The following is a 21856-nucleotide window of genomic DNA, read 5'->3' on the forward strand; positions in this document are numbered from 1 at the left end:
GTCTCATATTTTTTTCACCAATCAAATAATTTATTCAAAAAAACTGTTATTGTAATATATAAGATATGAGTATGTAATATTAATGTATGCATTTTTTAACTATAAAAATATAATAGGTTATTTAATGTGTTCATAAAGATAATTTGTTGGTAGTAGTAAAGACTAAAGAGTATATTCTAACAGTAGAATATATTTATGTGTACAAATACATTTTTAGTGGTAATGTATATAGTAGTTTGTAAATGGATATACATTAGTGTATTACAGAAAACAAAAAAAAAAACTATTTTCTATAACCACAAGTTTATCTCTTTACTTTTATACATTGTTTTTACTTATGAAAATAATTAAATATATATTCTTTGTTAAATTTAACAATAAATTAACTAAAAGTTTAACTTTGAACATATGTACAACTATTTTCTTTAACTAAAAGTGTATCTCTTTATTTTTTTTTTCAACCAAACAATAAATTAAAAAGAATTTCCTCGGTTAGTTGTCCAAGCTGGAGAGAAGAAGTTTACAAAAAAAACTTCAGAGATAAGATAACGCGAAACACGGGCAAGACAATCTGTCTTCGTATTTGACGCACAAAGGATCCAAGAGATATAGAATAGTGGGAAGGACTCCAGCAAGTTAAACTCATCGAGCAGGTTGGAGAAGGACGACCAATCTTCAGAGACTGCACAATAGTGAGTAACTCATACAATCAGTCTCGAAATGTTGACAAGCGATCCCTGCAGCACGTATCCGCTCCATGACCGACAACAACGCTTCTAACTCCGAATGTAGGGGGAGGGCTCCGTCTTAGACACTTAGCCTCCAATAACAAGGTTCGCTCCTCACCAACACAATACCACCAGTCCAATCCTGAATGCACATTGGTTGCTTTCCAAAAACCATTAATCTGACAACGGAGATGGAGATGACATAACCGCCGTAAAAGAGAGCGCCTCTTCCCAGACTAACTTCCCAAAGCCTGAGCAATTATATCATTCGTCTCGATCTCTAAATTTGTATTTTTTTTTTTAGTTATGGCCTTCCAGATTGCCCATAAATTCTATGATAACTGAAGAAGTTGATCAAAATCACCCTGTTGAGAGGCAACCTTCCAGAAAACAAAATCCAAATTCGAGTACACTCACTCATATGGAAAACCCTCTGATGAGACCAGAGTCGGAGATAAATCTCAAACTTCACACGAGCGAGGGCATTCAAAGAAAACATGATTAATAGTCAACCACATAATCGTACCATTTACACCAAAATCACATTGGACAACTCAATGTATCAATTTATTTTTATAGATAGTTTTTACTTACTAAAAATTATTTGTTTTATATTCATTATTAAATTTAATTTTATTTAAAAAACTCTAAACCCGCACATCGGACGGATCCTAATCTAGTATACAAAACACGGTAAAAGTCAAAGTTTTTAATGCGACATAAATGGTATGAGATGTTTTTCTTAAGGAAATTTACGAGGAATAAATACTTACACGTCAAAGATAAAGTAAAAGGCAAAAACCCAATACTGTACATCTCAAATACTTTACAAAGACGAGTACTAGATTTTTACTTTTCGAGTTGTTATTTTATTGATGGCGGCCAATGCCATGCATGACTTTCAGTTTCAGCAATGCAAAGTTGAAGTTGGCAAAGTACCTTATTGGATGCAAATTTCTCTCGTCTCTAGAGATATATAGTATATAATTCCAAGAGATAGAAAGAAAGAAACGGTTCACCAAGTGCTTTGTGAAGTGCTAAATTTTGACTATTGAATGCAAATCCTAACAATTGTTTTTGTCTTTATCCTATAATAGGCCAGAGGCTGAACAAATTCCTATTGGCCAGCGAGCATATGATTTTAATCTTTGATATAATGACTCTTAAAGCTCCCTTGGCACTTTTGCACTTTACCAAACTTGTCTCTTTCTTGTTGTTTGTATCTAGCTGAAGCAAATAAGCTGTGTTTATATGTCGAGATTTTCCAGATTCATCCTTGTCGCTGCGCTTTTGATGAGCTCCTTCCGTACATCGACCTGAAACAGACACAGAACACAACATTGCAACACAACATTGCAACACAACATTGCAGCACGAGTTTTGTCATTTTCATTGTTTTTTAGCACGAGTTTTGTCATTTTCATTGTTTTTTAGTACGAGTCTGAGACTGATAATTCATTGGCTTACCCGAGCACCCATAAGTGATGAGAAGACCATATTCGTTTCTGCTGCGTCCTCAATAACTAGTTGCTTCAATATCCTCGTATCTGGATTCATTGTTGTTTCCCATAACTGCGCAGGCATCATCTCACCCAAACCTGCAGATGCAGAAAGAAAGGAACATTACAGAATAATACAATTGATGTGACTAATCTAGATTTCATTATGCACACACTCAAGAGTATCTTAATAGCTAACCTATAACAACTACTATAAAACTAACTTCTCACAGTTATTTATCCTTTCCAAAGAACACATTCATGATGTGAGAACCCATAAGACCACAAAACAAGGTTTCTCTCTGCCATTACCTTTGAACCTCTGAATGTTGTAGGATGCGTTTCCAGGGAACGATGCAGTGATTTTTTTAAGAGCTGCATCATCGTAGCAATAGTGCGCCTGTTTCCCCCTTTCAACCTGATCGTTTTCGAAGAGAGACTCGCTTTTAGCAAAACTTAAAGGTAAATCTGAAGCACAAAACTGCAAAAGATAATAAATGATAAGAGCTTACCTTGAAAAGAGGTGGAACACCAACATATATGCAACCCGCGTCAAACAAGGCTCTCTGTAGAAATTACATTTCATTAATTTCACACAAGTCAATCAGCAATCTGAGGCTACTTTAACAAATGTCTTATCCAATGAAATCAATACCTGATATCTGAAGAAAAAGGTCAACAGAAGAGTCCGGATATGTGCACCATCAACATCTGCATCTGTTAGTATGATAATTTTATGGTAACGTAGATTCTCCTTGTTAAAATCTTCTCCCTGAAATAGGTTTTCCGTCAAACTGACTTTTCCGAACATTCCAACATAAAAGATATGAAAAAGGATATATTACCTTGACTCCAAGACCAAGGCCAAGAATTAGATTTTGAATTTCTTCGTTCTTATACATGGCTGCTTCATCCTTTCTCTCAATATTCAAAATTTTACCTCTCAAAGGAAGAATCGCCTGCACAGATCGAAATACAGTGTTACAGACTAAAAAATAGATGTAGAACCCACTATTTCCGCACTCCTATATGCTTTAGCTTTCATCAAAAAGATAGTGGCACAACTCATATGATGCGACCTATAAGTGATTCACCAAATTCGCAAGCGACACACTATCCCAAATCAGCCTTATTCAACTATAGTTTGGATTGCATCTTACTCTCATATTACTGACACCAAAGAATGTTGATACTACTCAGAGACCCAATTATTCAATTTTGATGGTAAAGAGTAGACTCTTAGACTCTTAGTGTTTCGCACTAAAAAGAAGCCCACCAGAACTTTATTAGCAATAAACTTTTCATGTTTTTTTACCAATGAAAGCTGCAACGGCTCAACTTAGACATGGAAAGAATATTCAATATCTCAAGCATCAGGTATGGCACCTTGCAGAATGCATATTATTTGCTTGGATGCTATATATAGCTACAAAACGAAAAATTTATTTCTACCTCATCCTGGATTCTTGTTTAGTGATACACTAAGTAGAATATCTTACCTGGAAACGCCTGTCACGACCCTGTTTCGCGCTGCCACCAGCAGAATCTCCTTCAACAATGAAAATCTCTGGTAGCATAGGAAATAAATGTCAATAAAGTGACTAAAATTCACAGCTTACTAGTGTTAAAAGCTATAAACCACCAGTATATATATAACGACAGCCTCTTGTTTCTTTTCACTTTGGGTCTAAGAGGATCAAATTTTCCCATTTTGTACGTCGTATTGTCATATAAGTCATACTTTAAATTCATCAGACTGAACTCATGTTCTGATTTCCTAAGAAAAGGCACTTTCATACTGGCTGAGGCATACCAGATTCTGCAGGATCTGTGGATGAGCAATCTGCAAGTTTTCCAGGAAGTGAAGATGACTTCAAAACGCTTTTTGATCTCACCAATTCCCTAGCCCTCTTAGCAGCCAGAGCAGCCTAAAAAGAAAAGGAGTCAACAAGGAAAATTAATGGTCATTTGGTTGAAATTTGTAACTAGACACACTGAAGGAGACATATTCGCAATCAGAGAATACACTAATCACAGATATCAGAAAAAGAATCCTCAAAGGATAAAACACATATTTGAGTGTTTGAGTGGCATTTGTGTACGTGAAGGTGTGTAAGTATGAGCAGGTATATCATCGACGCACCTTGTACGCATTCAAGGATTTGGAAATAATGCTTTCAAGGACATCCGGATGCAATTCCAAGAACTCCGTGAGGTACTCCTGGACTGATTGGTCAACAATTTTTCTCACCTCCGGATTTCCTAGTCTAGTCTTTGTGACACAAAAATTTAATATGAGCAACAAAATCCAAGAAAATTTAGAGCCTGCTGACCAGAGATTGTTTGGGCAAACACATATCATTATGCTCTTAAGTACCTTTGTTTGACCTTCAAACTCAGGATTAGGAATCTTGACTGAGACAATGCAGGTCAATCCCTCCCTAACATGTTCCCCACTTAAGCTAATATCCTTTTCCTGAATACACAACCAACAACAATAAGTTACACAAAAAGTTAGGAACCTTGTCAGAACTGGTCAAAATAAATGCTTAAATGTAAGCAAAAGCAACCTCTATAGCTGGCATATAACACAGTTCAATCATGTTAAGTACATTTTTCATGGACCGTAGCGCACTAAAGCATGTCTACTAAGTGCAGGTGTACAAGTATTCAAATTTAGTCTCAGTCCATGGAGAAGAACAAAAAATATAATCCTTGACTTACATCACTCAGAAGACTCTTTCAACCATAATAATGACCAACTAACAGCAATTAGCATTTGCAGTTTTCATGAAAAAGGAGGGAAGAAAAAAAAGGCTCTAAACCTCTAAGAGTGGAAATATAAAAAGTTGGAAAAACGCAGTTGGTAGATGGTATCACACCTTGATAACCTTTAACTTTTTTGCAAGGGAGTTTAGAGTTCTTGTTAGTGAAGCCTTCACACCTTCTATATGTGTCCCACCATCAACGGTCCGAATACTATTCGCGTATCCCAGCATCGTGTCGGAATAAGCATCTGAACACCTGGTACAATAACGAGATTATATATTTAGATCATCTTAATTTTGGATAGCTACCATGATAAAGGCATTCTCGTCCAGAAGAACGGCAGTATATACAATCATCAACTCTGCATACAGTACAACAACATTTTTCCATCCAATATAGATAGTGTAAACCATTCAGCCTAAATTTTCAATTATGTGGTTTTACGGTAAATGCAACCATATTATAATCTGTTCATCATATAAGCAGATATTAGAAGACGTATATAGAAGAAAGAGTAAAATACCACTGAAGTGCAATGTCAACGGTGGCGCCATTGATCTCTTTCCGGAAACCCAGCACATCATGAAGCGGTTTCTGAACAAAAGAGCTATAAATTAATCTTTTTAGGAGGACGAGTAATAAGGATGACCTAATACCAGCGATCTAAATGCATAAGAGCTAACTTAATAGGTAAGTCGACACAGGTCTCATACTCATGCTAACTAGAGCCCTAAAGAATAAAGAACAGGTCACCATATCTTACCACCAAGTAAGCTGAGAAAGATAAGTATTGGTACCATCCTCATTGCATTATGTTTCACAAAGCCCATTTACATTAAAATTGCCACAATTTTAAGTCTCGCATCATTAATTGGCATATATATATGAGACTTTATACGTTATCACTATAATAACAAGGGATCCACAGTACAAGCTTCACCTTATCAGTATTTAGCCAGCTAACATATTCAGTTAACCCTCCAGCATAGAAGTATTCACTATACAAGTCCCTTTCTGGATCATCATCCTCCTTTTTTAGAGAAATTGTAACCTGCATTCAATATGGACCTCCAGATTATGAAAATGGAACAGTAGAACAATAGTCTGCTAAATAAGAACTGATAAACGATCAGGTTAAGATGCTTCATGAACATGAAACACACAAATCATATATATACATTTTAATTAGATTATCATGGCTGCCTATACCTTTGGATTTAGAAAAGCAAGCTCCCTAATTCGACCAGAAATAGTGTTATGGTCAAATTGAATTGCAGTTGTGAATACTGAAAATCAGTTTGTTGCAGAAAAGATAAGTTAGTCATCAAGTCCTTATCTTTGGGAGGGTACAATAGATAAGTACGGAATACAGGCAAAACCTTCTTTGTCAGGCCAAAACCGGATGCATGTCCCTTGAGTCTCCCTTGACTCTGGTGGGAGGACATGACGTGTAAGAGTTGTTATGGGCTTTCCACGAGAATACTTCTGCTGAAACTCCATCCCATCTCTGCGAACAATAACCTCCAATGCCTGTGAATAGTGGGAGCTCCTTGATTAGTGGTATGCATATTATCCTAATAGTCTCTTGATGGCTTGCCAAATATAAGAGTGTCTTATGGTAGAAGTATCCGAAATTGATAGCCCCAGTATTCAGTAAGGAACCATTCCAAGATCTTTCTAACATAATATCAGGTTTGGACATTAGATGACCTTTCACACACAATAAAGGATTTGCAATAACCTAGCAAAAACTTCATATAAAATCTAACGCGCAGGATCTAATTATCATACAAATGTTTACAAACCAATCAAAAATGGGCACAGGGCCACTGTGACAGAGAGGATTTTCAATTTAGCAGAATGGAAAATGAATCGATGTACTAACGGTTAGAACACACCTCTGACAAAGCATTCACAACCGATAAACCTACACCATGTAATCCACCAGACACGCTGTACCCACTGCTCTTGCCACCAAACTTACCCCCTGCATGTAAGACCTGCACAAATAAAAAGCACTACTGATTAACTGCTTGAACATAAATAAGGATAATAAAACAAAAATACGAGTGATTCTGCTTTAAGAAAAACATAGACAGCTCCATACATAGGAATGGGTAAGTTAAGGATAAATTTCCATCTCTTGTGAATATCTTTGTTAAGAAGCCTGCTTGCGGTAGGGTTAAAAGTATTTATCATTTACTAGGTCTCTAATATACTAGATTGGAAAATAAGTTAACACGAGGTATGAATTACCAAAGAGTATATGTTTATGCTGTTCCCAGTTAACCGTTAAATCTCAGAGTGATCTAAATTCATTTATAAGTATGAGCGAGAGAGAAAACAAATTTCTGCCGAGCAGTAGTACCGTAAGGACAGTCTCCAAAGCAGATTTTCTCGTTGCAGGATGCAAATCTGTAGGTATCTGCAAAAAAAGCGTTTATAAAACAGATTTGACTTCTGGAATGAAAAAAAACTATATGAGAAATAAACAACCGTAAATGAATAAATTATGGCATGAACATATACTGTTTACTCTCAATGTAAAGTAGATGTAAAACAGGAAGCTTTGCAAAATACAGCTCAGAAATCAGAATACCAAAATTAGCTCCTATACATAATTACAGAATGCCATTGGGTGCCACTTAACCTTTCTCTGGCATCCCAGCATAAAAAAACTATACCCATGTTTCAAGTTATAAATACTGTATATGTGAGGATGAGTAAGTGGAAGAAATCACATACCCCACGTCCGTTGTCTGATATGCTAACTGAATCATCTGAGTGTAAAACAACATCGATCTTTGACGCAAAACCAGCTTGGGCCTCGTCAATTGCGTTGTCAAGAATTTCATAAACCTAAGAAACAACATGTAATGAGAAGGATATAACCAGTTGATATGAGCCAATCACGACCAAGAAAAGTTCAGAGAATAAGGCATTTACCAGATGGTGCAAACCACGAGATCCGGTGCTACCAATATACATTCCAGGTCTTTTTCTGACAGGGTCTAAGCCTTCCAACACCTAATGCACCATAGAGAGTTTAAGATACAATAAAAAGGTGAAACTAAAAGATTCATAGTAGGAATAAACACAGCAGTTCATCTGAAAATGAAACCAATCTTTACTTGGATGTGCTCGGAACTATAATCCTTAGAGGTAGAGCTCTCTTGGGGAGACTCCATGGTCGATGACATAAAACTCTTAGGTGAGACTGCATTTCTTTGTACAAGTCTTTGACTAAAAACATTGACTAACTGAAACTTTATCCTGAAACCAAATGTGAATAGTAGTTATACAATCTTCACTAATCAACTAGAATCGAGAAAGCCTACATACACAAGAATACGACTTTCTGAGAAACCATAGCTAAATGTAACACTCAGTGAACTAAAGTCCTGAAATTGACCAAATTACGCAAAACTTTTTGGAAGGAGCTGAAGAAAGCAATTGACTTTCACTTCGAGGGCTTTGAAACTTTCAGGAATCGCGTAAAAGGCGTGATTTTTAGCATCTAAAGCAAGTTTTTATGTGGTGCTTATGTTCATTAAACCGCCAATTTTACCCGGAAATCAAAAACGGAAAAAGTGAAAAAGAGGACAGGGAACTCAAACCTGGGTGTTGAAGAAGAAGTGAGAGATGAGGAGTGACGGTGAAGTGAAGGATACAGAGAATGAGAGAAGAGACGAGGACGAGAAGCCATGAGACGAAAATAACGGTGAAGATAAGAGTGTGGTCTCTGAACAAGAGCCATGAGAACAGTGATGGTGACAGCAAGGAGATGTTTTCTTCTGCTTCAAACCAGTTTTACGGGTCTTCATCTCGGGCCGGGTTACTCGAACCCACCCGACCCGGACCCGGCCCAAAGCTTTAATTTTTTCTTTTTCTTTTTTTGTTTGTTCAAGAACATTTTGCTACATCTTCTTGTAGTTGAGTTAGAAAAAGAGTCAATTCAATATACTTTTGAATTCTGATTATGATTTGCAGCAAAATATCTTTATCTGAATTTTGTATGTATTTGATATTTTGGTAGAGATCGAAATCATACTGAGAGTTTGATCCTTTTTGGTTCTTTTCAACTAGTGAAGTGAACACAAAGTGACAGAGAAAGAGTCTTGTTGCAAGTTGCAACGCAACAATGGCATATCATCATAACCAGATCAAAAAAACATAAGTCATAGAATCTAACAAATTGTGTGATACAGTTACCTATGTATATGTAATATATATGTCTATAGGTTAGATACAAAAATGAGTAAGAGAACATCTCAGTCTCTGAGCTGCTTCATCTAAACCTGCGTTTAGTCTCTCCATAAGCAACAACACCGAGAACGGTTATACTGTACCCACCGATTCCCATCACTGTAACCGGGTTTCGGAAAAGCAGGATCGATATCACAACTGCAACCGCTCCTTTAGCATTTCCAAGGACCTGAAACATTAACATACACATGATTGATCCAATTAGGCACAGCTCTAGTTTTGTAGAAGTTCAAATACTATTTCAGTTTGTTACCTGGAGGGTAAGTGCGCTTGTGTGCTTGGTTACCAGAAAGTTTAACAAGTTGGCAGAATAAGCCATCACAGAGTTAACCAGGAGAAGTAACCACATGTACTTATGTTGTTTTCCGAGCGATAGTGTCACACTCATCACATCCGGTTCCATAACAATTGTGACGGGCAGAAGAGCAATGACAGCTATTGGGGACATGTACAGCATCAAATTCATCGAATTCAACTTTTCTCTGCAAGAAAACTTAAAGATATGTTAAAACTCTAAGATGATCAGTACTGATTAAGTAGGCTCTAAAGCTTCCTACTTTGGTTATTTCAACTGGTTGCAAAATCTTCTACAATATCGAACATATGTATAAGAGTTTTTGCGATTTATTGAGTAAATACATTGCAAAAGCAGAGCAAATGATCTTATTAACAGACTTACCCCTCTGAAGAAAGTAAGATGCCTTGAAGAACAGATTTAAAAGCTCTTGCAGCAGTAGCACTAATGCACATAATGAATCCAAACCAGTGAAAACCCGGTTCACCCTGTGACCACAAAGACAGACTCAGATCAGGATCATTCATAAAGACAATACAGTAATCCCAGAATCAATGAACCAAACGTTCGATAATAAACGCATTGCAAGATATCAAATAATTCACAGAACAATGTTGATAGTAAAAAAGGCAATAGTTACAAGAAGAAAGTCTAAAGCTTTATATAACACAGGACTCCAAACCATTAAAGGATGAAGCTTTATATAACACAGGACTCAACATTGTGCTTGCACGTGACAATTGAATTGTATAACTCAATGTAATCACATTCTTGTAATCAATCATGAAACAAAGCAATCATCTATCTATAATGCTCTAAGCTAACAAACAAATCAGACATCACAATCGCTAGATAAAGAACACATTTTTGTCAAAATCTGTAGAACATCATAAAACAATGACTACAGAACCAAAATAAACATTTCCATTACGAGAATTGTAAGAAAAAGAAGACATACCCCACTAGCGATAACGACACCGGTAACAACAGGGACGAGAGCACCATAGGTGACCCAAGCTTCTCTCTTAAAGGTCATAATATAGGCAAAGAGCGCAGTAAAAAACGGCGTCGTAGCACCAACGGCTTGATTAAACGAGACAGGGAGGTAACGAAGAGAGATATTGCCACCGACAACGGAGGCACAGAAGACAATGCTAAGAGTCGCAACCTTGAGGAACTGAGAACGAGATTTGAGGTATTGAAGAGGGACGAGTTTGAGGAAAACGATGGAGACGTAGCTGAGGATAGCGCAAGCGGACATGTGACACATTGTGAGAAAAATAGGGAATTTGAAACCGTAATTGGAGAGGAGGAACTTGTTGAGGAGAAGAACACCGATGTTGGAGGTGTACCAGAGGATGATTAATGATGATATGAAGAGGGTTTGTTTCTTCTGAGAAGAAGAAGACATATCTGATTTCTGATCTGGGTTCTTCTTGTTCATCTTTTTTGTCGTCGATGAGATCGAGAGAGCTTTTTTGGTGGGAGAAGAAAGAGAGAAATTAGCATGGGATATGATGGGACGACAAAGAAGAAAAGCTCTCAGATATGGAAAGAAAAAAAATTAGTGTATGTAATTGTTGTTTGGTTTGTTTGGTAAACGTAGTTAATGCGATTGACCAATAAAATAAAAAAAAAAAGAAGTGATTAATGCATTGTTATTAAATTGGAAACTATATTTGGGGAATATAATTTGAATTGGCTAATTTTTTTGTTGGACTTTTGAAAATTATTATTTCTTGTATAAATATTAGTTATTGTGATACTGAAGTGTTTTATTTTTTGTTGTAACAAAATTTAGCGGTCAAGAACTTAAATTCTAGTGTACTGTTTATTCCATTTTTCAGATTAGGTAAGAAAAAAAAAAAAGGTTAGGTAAGAATTCGGTTCTTGACCAAATAAAAATTTGTCCAAAATGTATAATTATTCTTTTTCAAGACTATTTTTTATACACTTTTTATATAACTTTTTAGTTTATTTTCAAGAATTCGGTTATACTTATATATATATATATCTCTTTTTTTTTTTTTGGTGATATCTCTCCGTGCGTGATTCAGACTTGTCTTGCAGTATTTGGTGCCTACTTTGAAAGGGATGAGATCAGTAACGCCATTAATAATGCCAAATACATTCCTGGCCTGAAACCAAACTACAATGGACATCCGAGTGTTTTCAGCAATTTATATAACTAACTACTCTTGCTCTAACAAATCTACTTCTTTCAATCACAAGGTTCGTGTAAATGGATACATAATTAACTTTCCTTCTTGTACATATATACACAAATCAAGATTTTTTTTTGCTTGCTTATTCTGCAGATTGGGATCTTGTATAAGCTCAAGTATGGTGAATTAGGTGCAAGGGTTATGTGCAAATCCAGCCCTACAACTCAGTTCACTGGTACTTTGAGACTCCTAGGAGACATCTATATATGGTTTCATTTTCACTTCCATGGGTGTTGTTGACATTAACCGACGACGCATGCTTAATAAGTGGAATATTGGTGTCATTGCTATTGTACGTAACATGTCAGCTCAGATAACACTGTAAGTCTACTACATACTATCTAAATTAGTTTAAGGTTGAATAATAACGATCATGATGTATATTGTAGTTTTAATTATTTCTTTTTGTAGAGACACAAATAAATTAGTGATTTCAACTCGCCATGTGATTCACCCTAGAGTTGTGACGGTCACCGAGGCCAATATACCGCTCGATCGGTCACTCAAGTCCATTGCGTATGTATGCGGCGTTGGGGTTCGAATGGGAGCTTCACCCTAAAACAACTCTGCTAGTGATGTTCCCCCAGCTACGTCCTCCAACAGTTGCACTCCAATACCAAAATTCAAGGCCTCAGTGTCTTATTAGGATTTATAGTAACGTCTTCTATAACAGAAGAAGCAACAGATTTGGTATTTCATTTGCATTTCAACCCTCTTCTTTCTTCTAGTTAAGTGCATCTATATATAGTATGTTTTTGTTGTTTGTTGATATGTTTCTTCCTGCTTAAACCCAATTGTATGTTTCTTCTTCTTTATGTTTGAATGTGTTATGTGGTTTCTCTAGAGACATGAAAATGAAAATGAGATTTCTCTAGAGACATAAAAATGTGTTATGCGCGCTCCAAGATTATATATGTAAGTTACTGCTGAGTTTTTGACCTGAGCTAGTCGTCCTTTTAGGTTTAGGTCCACTTATGATTCGTCGTCCTATATATGTGAGTATGTGACTGCACTCTCTCTCCCTTGAACTATTAGGCGAATTTGTTTAGAACTAAAGCTAAAAACAATATAAGAAAATCCTGATTTCTAAATGGGCAGATGAAAATGTGAACAATAAGCCCAATAAAAGAGAACCAAACTCACAATATTAAGCTTGTTTTTAAGTTTAAGCACTACAAAAAAAGTGTGGTATTACATAATTTATTTTCTATTTTTGCATCATTTTAATGAATGATTTATATTTTGTTGATGCAAATAATTTGTATCAGTCTATTTCAAAATGATGTTAATATTCAAAATATTTGTATCGATTTTTGTAATCGATGTTAATATGCATCGGTTGCAAAAAGTGATTTAAATTTCACATTGGTTAATAAAAATGATGTTAATATTTTTGTTTCAATTAGAAAAGTGATGTAAAATATTTATATCACTTATAAATAATCGTTCAAAAAAATTAGTTTTAATTTCATAAATACTTATAATAATTGAATCATATATGATAAGTGATATTTGTATCATTTGGAAAATAATCTAAAATGAACATAATAATTTATTTTAAAAACAAAAAGAAAATGTTAGTTTTAATATTTTCCAAAATTTATGTTCATCCATTAATTGCTTTGTCAAAATTTTCTCCTAAAATCACTCCATTTCAATTGTCATAAAGTCTTTGAAAGATTTTTGCTATACATCACTAAAAATAATAGAAATAAACAATCACAAACATGATTTAGCATCACATCCGTTGTTCATCAATTTTGAAAACTTGCATTCTTTTCTTCTGGTTCTTGTCTTCTACTTGTAGTCATGATCATGATTATGAACCTTTGAATTATCATTGTAGTTGAAGACATTTATCTGCAAATTTAGATTATAGTAAAAAGAAAAAAAAATCTAAATTGTAGAATACTTTAACTCAATTAAAATAATAAGTGTATGTGTATTCAACAAATTTTTTTAGAATATCTTACTTTTGTTTTCCCCAACCGTGAGGACTACACAATTCCAATTTTCTTTCTCGCATGTGTGCTGCAAAACTGTTTCCGTTGTTTGTAACATTAACAACGTTTATGATGGATTTGCTGCCTGAGTAATGAACAAAAATAACAAAATACTGAACAGTTAGCCATAGTTATGAAACGGAAACTGAAGAACAATAAAATAAAGAAGAGGTCAGAGAGAATTGAGAGAGATCTGATACAAAAAATAGTTTTGGAGATAATATAGTAACATTAAGATGGTTGTGGGCAAATAAGAAAGATCGTGGGTGAGAAAATAAACAAAATCAGATCTTATATTTTGATATTTTAAAAAGGAAAATTCATTCCATTGACAGTTATAATTTTTTTTAATGCTATTATATTGATATATATGGCAAACAGAATCTTGATTTCTTTATCTTCAAATATATATGACTTAATGCTATTAATGTGATTTATTTTAGCATCAGTTTTTATTGATGTAAATTTTGTATCGCTTAAGAAAATGATTTTACTAAATATAAATAGATACATCAATTATCTAAATGATGTAAATTTATATTTTACATCAATTTTATAAAAGTGACACAATATAATAAAAATTGAATCAATTTTAATTAATTGATGCCAAATAGATAATTATAATATCAGTTATAATAATTGATGCTAAGTCATATATATTTGCTTCACTTATCAATAAATAATTTAATATTATACTCCATCCGTTTCAAAATATATGATGTTTTAAGTAAAGCACACAGATTAAGAAAGTTTTACTTTTAACAGTTTAACCAATCATAAACAATACTGCATAATATAAAATACTAAACTAATTTAAAAGTTGCATAGAAACTTGGAAACATCATATATTATGAAACAAAAAACTTCTCTAAAACATTTTATATTTTGAAACGGAGGGAGTATCATTTAGTTTTGTGATACAATTTAAGTGATACAACATACACCTTTTTTTTTGTAGTGAAGCATTATGCAAGGGCGATCAGATTGTAGGGATATTTATCGGACGATTGTACGCGATAAATTTGGGACTTTTCATGGTTGGAAATCCTGGGCAAATAACCGGAACCGAACGGACCGAACCGAAACCGAATCGAAATTTCGGTTCCGGTTCGAGTATGGTTAGTAGATAATAACCGATTGGATAGTATTTCAATTATCCATGGATATCGGTTATTAACCGAACCGAACCGATATCCATTCGGTTATCCGAATCAAACCAAACTCATTTAAAAATTATGTTTTAGCCAAGAATCGAACTTGAATCCCCTGCAAACTTGACCATGCAAAGTGGCCACTGCACCACGTTGAAGTTTTGTCATTCTAATACATGTTAAAATATATAACGTAATAAAATTAAACTAAAAAACCACACCAATATCATATATATTTAGACCAAAATACCAAAATATTTTAAATAAACCAAATATTTGGAAGTTTTTAGATATATTTGTTAAATTATAATCAAGTTTTATTTAAATAATATTTTTTTAAAAATATATTACACTGTTTTGGATATTCGGAACCGAACCGAAAATAACCGAAACCGAACCAAACCCGAACCGAAATAGTAAATTAACCGAATGGATCCTAAACCTCTATATCCGAACTACCCGGAACCGAATGGATATATCTGGAACCGAACCGAATACCCGAACGCCCAGGACTAACTGGAATAGCTGGTCACGTTTCTAGGCTTGTCATGATGGACGATAACGTCTATGTATGGTTTTCTATCATCACAAATTTTGAAGATTTAACTCTTTTAATTAACTAAATAATAATATACGGTTATCTTATAGTTTTACTTGATAAATTATGTGAATAATTTACTTGGACGTGTCACGTGTGTTGTATACGAATGAATGACTACTTGGATAATCGGAAACAACAAGACTGAAATTGTTCTCTCGTCAGCTTCACCGCCAATCAGCTAATTATAAATACTCTATTGAGAGGAGGATTTGGGTATTTTTGTTCATTAATGGAGTTTCCAATACTTTTTCGTCGATTCGAGCAATTGGACTGTGAAAAAACCATAGTTTAAACGTCCCAGAGCGAAACGAAACCTACGAAGAACTCCGATAATGGACAGTAATAGGAAAAGCGTTAGTCACTCGCTCAGGTTCAAGTATCTTCTAGGTTCGTCTTCGTTGATCTTTTGCTTTTTCCCCCGAAACATCTCTCCCTCTCTCTCTCTCTCTCTCTTTGTAATTTTGCTTCTAAGAATTAGGTTTTTTTTTTCGTTTTCTTCTTGATCGAAATTTTGGAATTAGGTACGCAGTTTATTTCCAGAAGCATCTCGTTCGCAGTCAATCCCTGGATCGTGAGGCATCTAACGGAAGAAGACTATGCGGTAATAGAGTGTGAGAGAGAACCCCAGTTTCAATTTTTAGGGTCGAATAGGTTGTTAGATTTTGGCAATGTAGGTGCTTTTGAGTATTTAACTTGATGGAAAGGATCAATTGGGTTGTTGCTGTATTTGGATGCGTTTCTCATTGTAAAGATGGGTTTGTTTCCTATTTCCAAGTAGCAAAACTTAAGCAATTAGGTTCCCTAATCATTATTCTAAGATGTGATTTAAGCGCCTAATTAAGTGAGTGGACCTTTAGCTGTGGAATATAACTATCTACTCATGTTTTTTTAACTCTTAGCTCTTCTTGATTTTACTCTTGCTACGTGGATTCTGCCACTAATTCAATGGTTTTTTTTTAGCTAATTGTAAACTCCATCTATGTTTTTTTTTTCACTGCAATGAAGCTCTACGCAATCCAGTTCCAACTTTTTGTTATCTGTGTCTTGTTTCTCAGCCGGGAGGGATTTCGGCGTGCTTGCATACGCGCTGACACTGAAAGGTATCCATACAGCACTTCACGCTGATCCACTTCACATTATCAGTTCAGGACTCGTTTTTCGGCCAGTGATATATTCCTTTACGTTTGTGTCGCAGTGTTGATATGACTAGGTTATTGAAAGTGGCGTGGATGACATTTCCACTCGGATTAGCCATTACTATTGCAGCTTGCGTCCTTGTGTTATGGTGGCAGAACCTTAGTTACTCCGATACATATGCGCAGGCTATCTTGATTCACGGTACTTTGTTGTCCTTTCCTATGCCTTTATCATACTTCTTTGGCTCATATCCCTGAAATCTGAAATATTATGTTTGTTGTTCTCTTCCAAAGCTACGACTTTCTTTTTTTCGTGTAGAAGTTCTCCATTGATACCTCTTGTCTTTTTCTAATAAGATTTCTCTTAGGAGTCCAAATTTAGATTCTGCGAATGTAACCTACTTAATTGGCAGGATTTGCGTGTGTACTGGAGCTACTGGCTGAGCCTTTGTATATCCTCTCGCAGAAATTGATGAATCTAAAATTGCGGCTTAGTGTTGAGATTTTTGCTACAACTTTACGTTGTGTAGTTTTGTGCTCTCTCATAGTCATGCAAACTAACATGGTACAAATTTGTGTTAACAAGTTATTAGTTCTTATACCATTCCATTTCGTTTCTAGCGATGCTTGAAGAAACTTATATGATGATAGAACTAAGATCTAATTATTATTTTCAACATATGTAGGAAAAAGGGATAATCTTTGCAATTTCCCAAGTTACATATGGAGGTTCCTTATTTCTTGGGTACTGGGCTTATTTTCTCTTTTTTGATGTTTTCAAAAGTTCGGATCTCTTTCCTTTCAGGTATGAGCTCTCTCTATTCCTTGATCTCCTTACCAGCATTCTTAACTCTTTGATATATTCCATTCATTTCCAGTAATGTTCAACAATTTTGGTGATGTCACAGACCCGGGACCTTCATGGATTTCGATGAGCAGCTCTCGAACATGTGCATGCTATTTACTTTTCAGTCCTTCCGAAAGTTGATTCTCCAAGAAGGTGAAAAGTTGGTCCTGGTATGGTTTGATACATCTTATAATCAGGCTGTTTATGGGATCGTCGACAAACTAGGCAAGTTTTTTTGGTGAAAAATGTTAGAAAGTTTTACAGCGACTAAGTATATTATACATTATAACATTACAGATTCTCTAAAATTCCAGGAAGTTTGGTTGTACGCATGGTGTTTCTTCCCTTTGAAGAAAGTACATACACTACATTTGCCAGTTTCGCATCAGGTTTATTTCTCTCCTGAATTTAGTGTGGTCCAGTATGTAATAAATCTTAATGTTTCATGATGTTGGTTGACTCCCTGAGTTTACCATATATGGTTTCTGTTTCTCTTCTCTCTTGACAGGTGATGATAACCAGCATAAGAGCAAGGAACTCGGAGATCGTCTGACCGAGGCCTTAAAGTTTGTAATATTAATAGGTATATTCCTATCTATTGAAGTAAAAACTTCTACTCGTAATGTGTTTTTATCAGTCCCTAAAACCGAGCGGCAGCTTTATAACTTCATTCCAGATCCTAAATCGTTTTTGTTCCTCAATGAATATAAGACTTTTTGACTCTAATCTTCGGTAACATCCTGGAAATTTCTAGGTCTTACATTTATGGCATTTGGCCCGAGTTACTCGTACTCTTTTATCAGATTGTTATATGGTGAAAAATGGAGCGATGGAGAAGCTTCCTTGGCACTACAGTGTTATTGTCTCTACATCATCGTCCTGGCCATGAATGGTTAGTAATCACATGCAGATTTGCCTAATGCTTATTCACTTCTTGATTTTGCGTCAGTCTTGAACCTTTTTTAAAAAAAATTCAGGAACCTCCGAAGCATTTTTGCATGCAGTTGGAAAAGAGAATCAACTAAAGCGCTCAAACAACATGTTGCTTGTATTTTCACTGATCTACATCATATTAAATGTTCTGCTGATAAGAACTTTAGGAGCAGTAGGTCTAATCTTGGCGAATTCCATGAGTATCCTTCACCCACATCTATTTGTAATTATTTAAACTAGAATCAGCTTTTGTTCATCTCTTTTTTTTTTGTCTTCTTAACTCTTTAAAAAAGATATGATTCTAAGGATCACCTTTTCGGGGCGATTCATCCAACATTACTTCCAGGTATGCTTGATTAATCTTCCCTATATATTATGTTGCGATGATGACCCGTCCTATTTTTGTTTGTTTATTAACTTCAATATTCTCTGCAGGGCACTTCTTCATTCTCGTTCCGAAAATGCTTACCTTTAGGCTGGCAGGTTCTTATCTTTTCGGGCATAATCACTCTTATCTCAGAGAAAATGTTTCTTAACCATAAGAATTTCCGTGAAACATTTCCTCTCCATTTCGCCATCGGTTTCCTCTGCTTCTGTCTCTCAGCCATTGTCATGTAAGTCCTCTCCAATGACAACCACAAACCTCCATTTCAGAAATCAGACTTTTACAGTCTTATTTTCGTTCTGAAAAATGTACTTTCTGAATAATTTCTGAAATCTTGTGTTTTGTCTCTTGTAGATACCGGTGTGAGAGACCGTTCATCAATACATATATACGTTTCGGGAATCACGATCACGGCGACTGAATAAACCGGTGTTTAGGAAGAGAGAGTCGGAATTTTTGTACAGTATTACTGAACCTGTTTTACTGAATTAGAATATATGTTAAGGGGGAGATCTATAATGTAGCCGATAGTACTGTTATATGAAATGATCAAATTTCACAAAATTGAGACAAAAAAAAAAAAAACTGTGGTTTTGGAACAAAATGCATAGTGTTCAATTCATGGGTCATACATAGGGCGGTTAGTGCTCAGACCAGAAATATTTCCCGTTATTTAAAGATTGGACCGATCCCGCCGGCACCAGTAGATAGCTGAACCGGATGACCAAGTTTTCAAAGAACAACAACAAAGTAAAATTGACGCGTGACGCGTGTGTAAAGCGTATGATCACGCAATGACGATAACACCCCTCACCGCGTACAAAGCCTATTCGTACTTATCTAATGGCTTTATCGTAAATATCTCGAACCCAAAGTATCTTTAATGGATATATAATCTGGACGTAGTTAATTATTTTTATCATCATATCTGCCAAAAGTTAAAAAAAATTCACTTATTTCATCTTCTTTGATCTCTCTCTCTCAAACTCAAAGCTTCATCTTCCTTCTTGTTCTCGGTTCTCACCATGTCTGGTTACCCACCATCGAGCCAAGGTTACGGTTACGGCGGTAACCCACCACCGCCTCAGCCACCGTACGGATCATCCGGCAACAATCCTCCACCCTACGGATCCTCAACCTCCACGCCGTACGCTGTTCCGTACGGAGCTCATCCCGCGCCTTACGGTGCACCACCGTCAGCGCCGTACGCTGGTCCTCCTCCAGGAGGAGACCATAACAAGCCTCACAAAGAGAAACCTCACGGCGGCGCTTACGGATCTCCATCTCCCGGTGGTGGTTACGGTGCGTCTGGACCTTCCGATTACGGTGGTTACGGAGGAGCGCAGCAGCAGCAGTCAGGACATGGAGGTGGTGGTTACGGGGCTCCTCCTCCTCCTTCTTCTTATGGAAGTCCGTTTGCGTCTCTTGTTCCGTCTGCGTTTCCTCCCGGAACGGATCCGAACATCGTTGGTTGTTTCCAGGCTGCGGATCGGGACAACAGTGGGTTCATCGATGATAAGGAGCTTCAGGGAGCTCTCTCTTCGTATCATCAGAGCTTCAGTATTAGAACTGTTCATCTCCTTATGTATCTTTTCACCAACAGCAACGTCAGGAAGATTGGTTAGTTTTCTTGATTCTTTCACTCAAATTCAATTAAATTGTTCTAGGTTGATCCATTGTCTTGATTTCACCATCTAGGTTGAGTTCTTAGAAATCAAATTCCTCTACAAATTGTTTGGTTGACTTTGATCGCTTTGTACCCAACGTCCCTTAGTCTCATACACCAAATCCTCAAGTTATATCATATATAAGTAATTGAAGTTGAAATTAATAAAGAAATCATCTTTTGATTATTCCTCCTGCAAGTCTGGTTTTTGAGTTTATATATTGATTTAAGAATTCAACATTGCAGGACCGAAAGAGTTTACTTCACTTTTCTACAGTCTTCAGAATTGGAGGGTAAGTTCTCAAAGGTTTTTGTTTTAGCAATGATTTGATGAAAATTGTTGGTCAAGGATGTTGGAATTAAGCTCATGTGGTTTTGTGGGATTTGGTTTCAGTCAATCTTTGAGAGGTTTGACAAGGACAGAAGTGGTAGGATAGATACAAACGAGCTGAGAGATGCACTCATGAGCCTTGGGTTTTCAGTGTCTCCTGTGATTTTGGATCTGCTTGTTTCCAAGTTTGACAAAAGCGGAGGCAGGAACAGGGCTATCGAATATGACAACTTCATCGAGTATGTTCATTCGTTTCAACCCTTTTTAACCATTCTTTTCTTACTATTAACAAGTTAAATTCATCACTGATTCTGGTTTTTTTTTTTCCCATTGATGCAGGTGCTGTTTGACTGTAAAGGTATGCCTATTTTCATTCATAGCTAGGGTCACATTCTTAGACAATTGCAAACCAAATTCATTTACAGTAGTGTGGAATTGTGTTTTGATGTTTGATGGAATGATTTTGCAGGGGCTGACTGAGAAGTTCAAGGAGAAAGATACGGCTCTATCAGGGTCAGCTACTTTCAGTTACGAGACGTTCATGCTCACTGTTCTACCGTTCCTTGTCGCTTGAGTGTGTGATAGAGTCTCTGTCTTTCGTTTTCATATCAGCTTTTGGATCTTTTTAATTAGTTGAACTCCCAGATTTTTCTTTTACCTTTCTTGACTTTGCTTCTCTAAGATTTGGATGTAGCTCTTCTCCATATGAGCAAAAAACCTTTTAAACTAGTCTTGTGGAATAATTAACATACCTTTGTTAAACCGATTTTTCTTTCGCTTTCGCCATCTGGCAAGGTTATAATTGTTATTAATTTACATAAGTAAATCTGTAAAAAAACATAATCAAAACATAAGACTCTAATTAGAACCCTAATTATCTTTGAAAAACATATGAGAAGTAACACATATCAATACCAATCAAAACTTGTTAGTAAACATTAACCGCAGTTCTTACTCTTATATCTTATCAGTAGAAAAAAAAAAGAAAACGAAGGCAAACCCATATACAGTCAAGAAAAGC

The 21856-nt window shown here is 35.8% G+C and overlaps 4 protein-coding genes across 10 annotated transcripts; 2 read left to right on the plus strand and 2 right to left on the minus strand.

Annotated features, from left to right (window-relative positions):
- Positions 1 to 1754: 1754 nt before the first annotated feature.
- On the minus strand, positions 1755 to 8901 carry LOC104745206 (DNA gyrase subunit B, chloroplastic). The gene is made up of 21 exons (XM_010466398.2): positions 8614 to 8901; positions 8128 to 8269; positions 7943 to 8023; positions 7742 to 7855; positions 7365 to 7421; positions 6895 to 6996; positions 6376 to 6526; positions 6206 to 6282; positions 5937 to 6047; positions 5520 to 5590; positions 5110 to 5251; positions 4605 to 4703; positions 4371 to 4499; positions 4041 to 4155; positions 3727 to 3794; positions 3073 to 3186; positions 2883 to 2999; positions 2740 to 2793; positions 2540 to 2645; positions 2196 to 2326; positions 1755 to 2044 (listed from the first exon to the last, which is right to left on the minus strand). Exons 1-21 carry the CDS (start codon positions 8751 to 8753, stop codon positions 1976 to 1978), a joined length of 2190 nt encoding a protein of 729 aa, XP_010464700.1. The 5' UTR covers positions 8754 to 8901; the 3' UTR covers positions 1755 to 1975.
- Positions 8902 to 9098: 197 nt separating this feature from the next.
- On the minus strand, positions 9099 to 11155 carry LOC104748100 (putative sugar phosphate/phosphate translocator At3g10290). The gene is made up of 4 exons (XM_010469790.3): positions 10516 to 11155; positions 9942 to 10045; positions 9516 to 9744; positions 9099 to 9431 (listed from the first exon to the last, which is right to left on the minus strand). The coding sequence occupies exons 1-4, from the start codon at positions 10999 to 11001 to the stop codon at positions 9285 to 9287; spliced, it is 966 nt and encodes a 321-aa protein (XP_010468092.2). The 5' UTR covers positions 11002 to 11155; the 3' UTR covers positions 9099 to 9284.
- Positions 11156 to 15617: 4462 nt separating this feature from the next.
- LOC104745207 (uncharacterized) lies at positions 15618 to 19368 on the plus strand. 7 transcript variants are annotated; one of them, XM_087486809.1, is made up of 14 exons: positions 15618 to 15924; positions 16059 to 16138; positions 16543 to 16637; positions 16733 to 16875; positions 17087 to 17238; positions 17360 to 17478; positions 17582 to 17745; positions 17835 to 17909; positions 18029 to 18103; positions 18275 to 18412; positions 18498 to 18653; positions 18747 to 18799; positions 18889 to 19067; positions 19193 to 19368. In XM_087486809.1, the coding sequence occupies exons 1-14, from the start codon at positions 15870 to 15872 to the stop codon at positions 19257 to 19259; spliced, it is 1551 nt and encodes a 516-aa protein (XP_087342935.1). In that variant the 5' UTR covers positions 15618 to 15869; the 3' UTR covers positions 19260 to 19368. The 7 variants fall into 7 exon arrangements, with proteins under 7 accessions (XP_087342935.1, XP_087342938.1, XP_087342936.1 ...); XM_087486812.1 differs by having other exon boundaries at positions 15622 to 15924; positions 16593 to 16637; XM_087486810.1 differs by having other exon boundaries at positions 15640 to 15924; positions 16593 to 16637; positions 17582 to 17749; positions 17839 to 17909.
- A 321-nt stretch (positions 19369 to 19689) lies between these two features.
- Positions 19690 to 21597, plus strand: LOC104745208 (putative calcium-binding protein CML49). The gene is made up of 5 exons (XM_010466399.2): positions 19690 to 20458; positions 20751 to 20797; positions 20899 to 21074; positions 21175 to 21193; positions 21305 to 21597. Exons 1-5 carry the CDS (start codon positions 19864 to 19866, stop codon positions 21407 to 21409), a joined length of 942 nt encoding a protein of 313 aa, XP_010464701.2. The 5' UTR covers positions 19690 to 19863; the 3' UTR covers positions 21410 to 21597.
- The last annotated feature ends 259 nt before the right edge of the window (positions 21598 to 21856 follow it).

Source organism: Camelina sativa, chromosome 15 (genome assembly GCF_030686135.1).
Source record: "Camelina sativa cultivar CO46 ecotype springtype chromosome 15, ASM3068613v1".
In the NCBI taxonomy this organism is placed as follows: domain Eukaryota; kingdom Viridiplantae; phylum Streptophyta; class Magnoliopsida; order Brassicales; family Brassicaceae; genus Camelina; species Camelina sativa.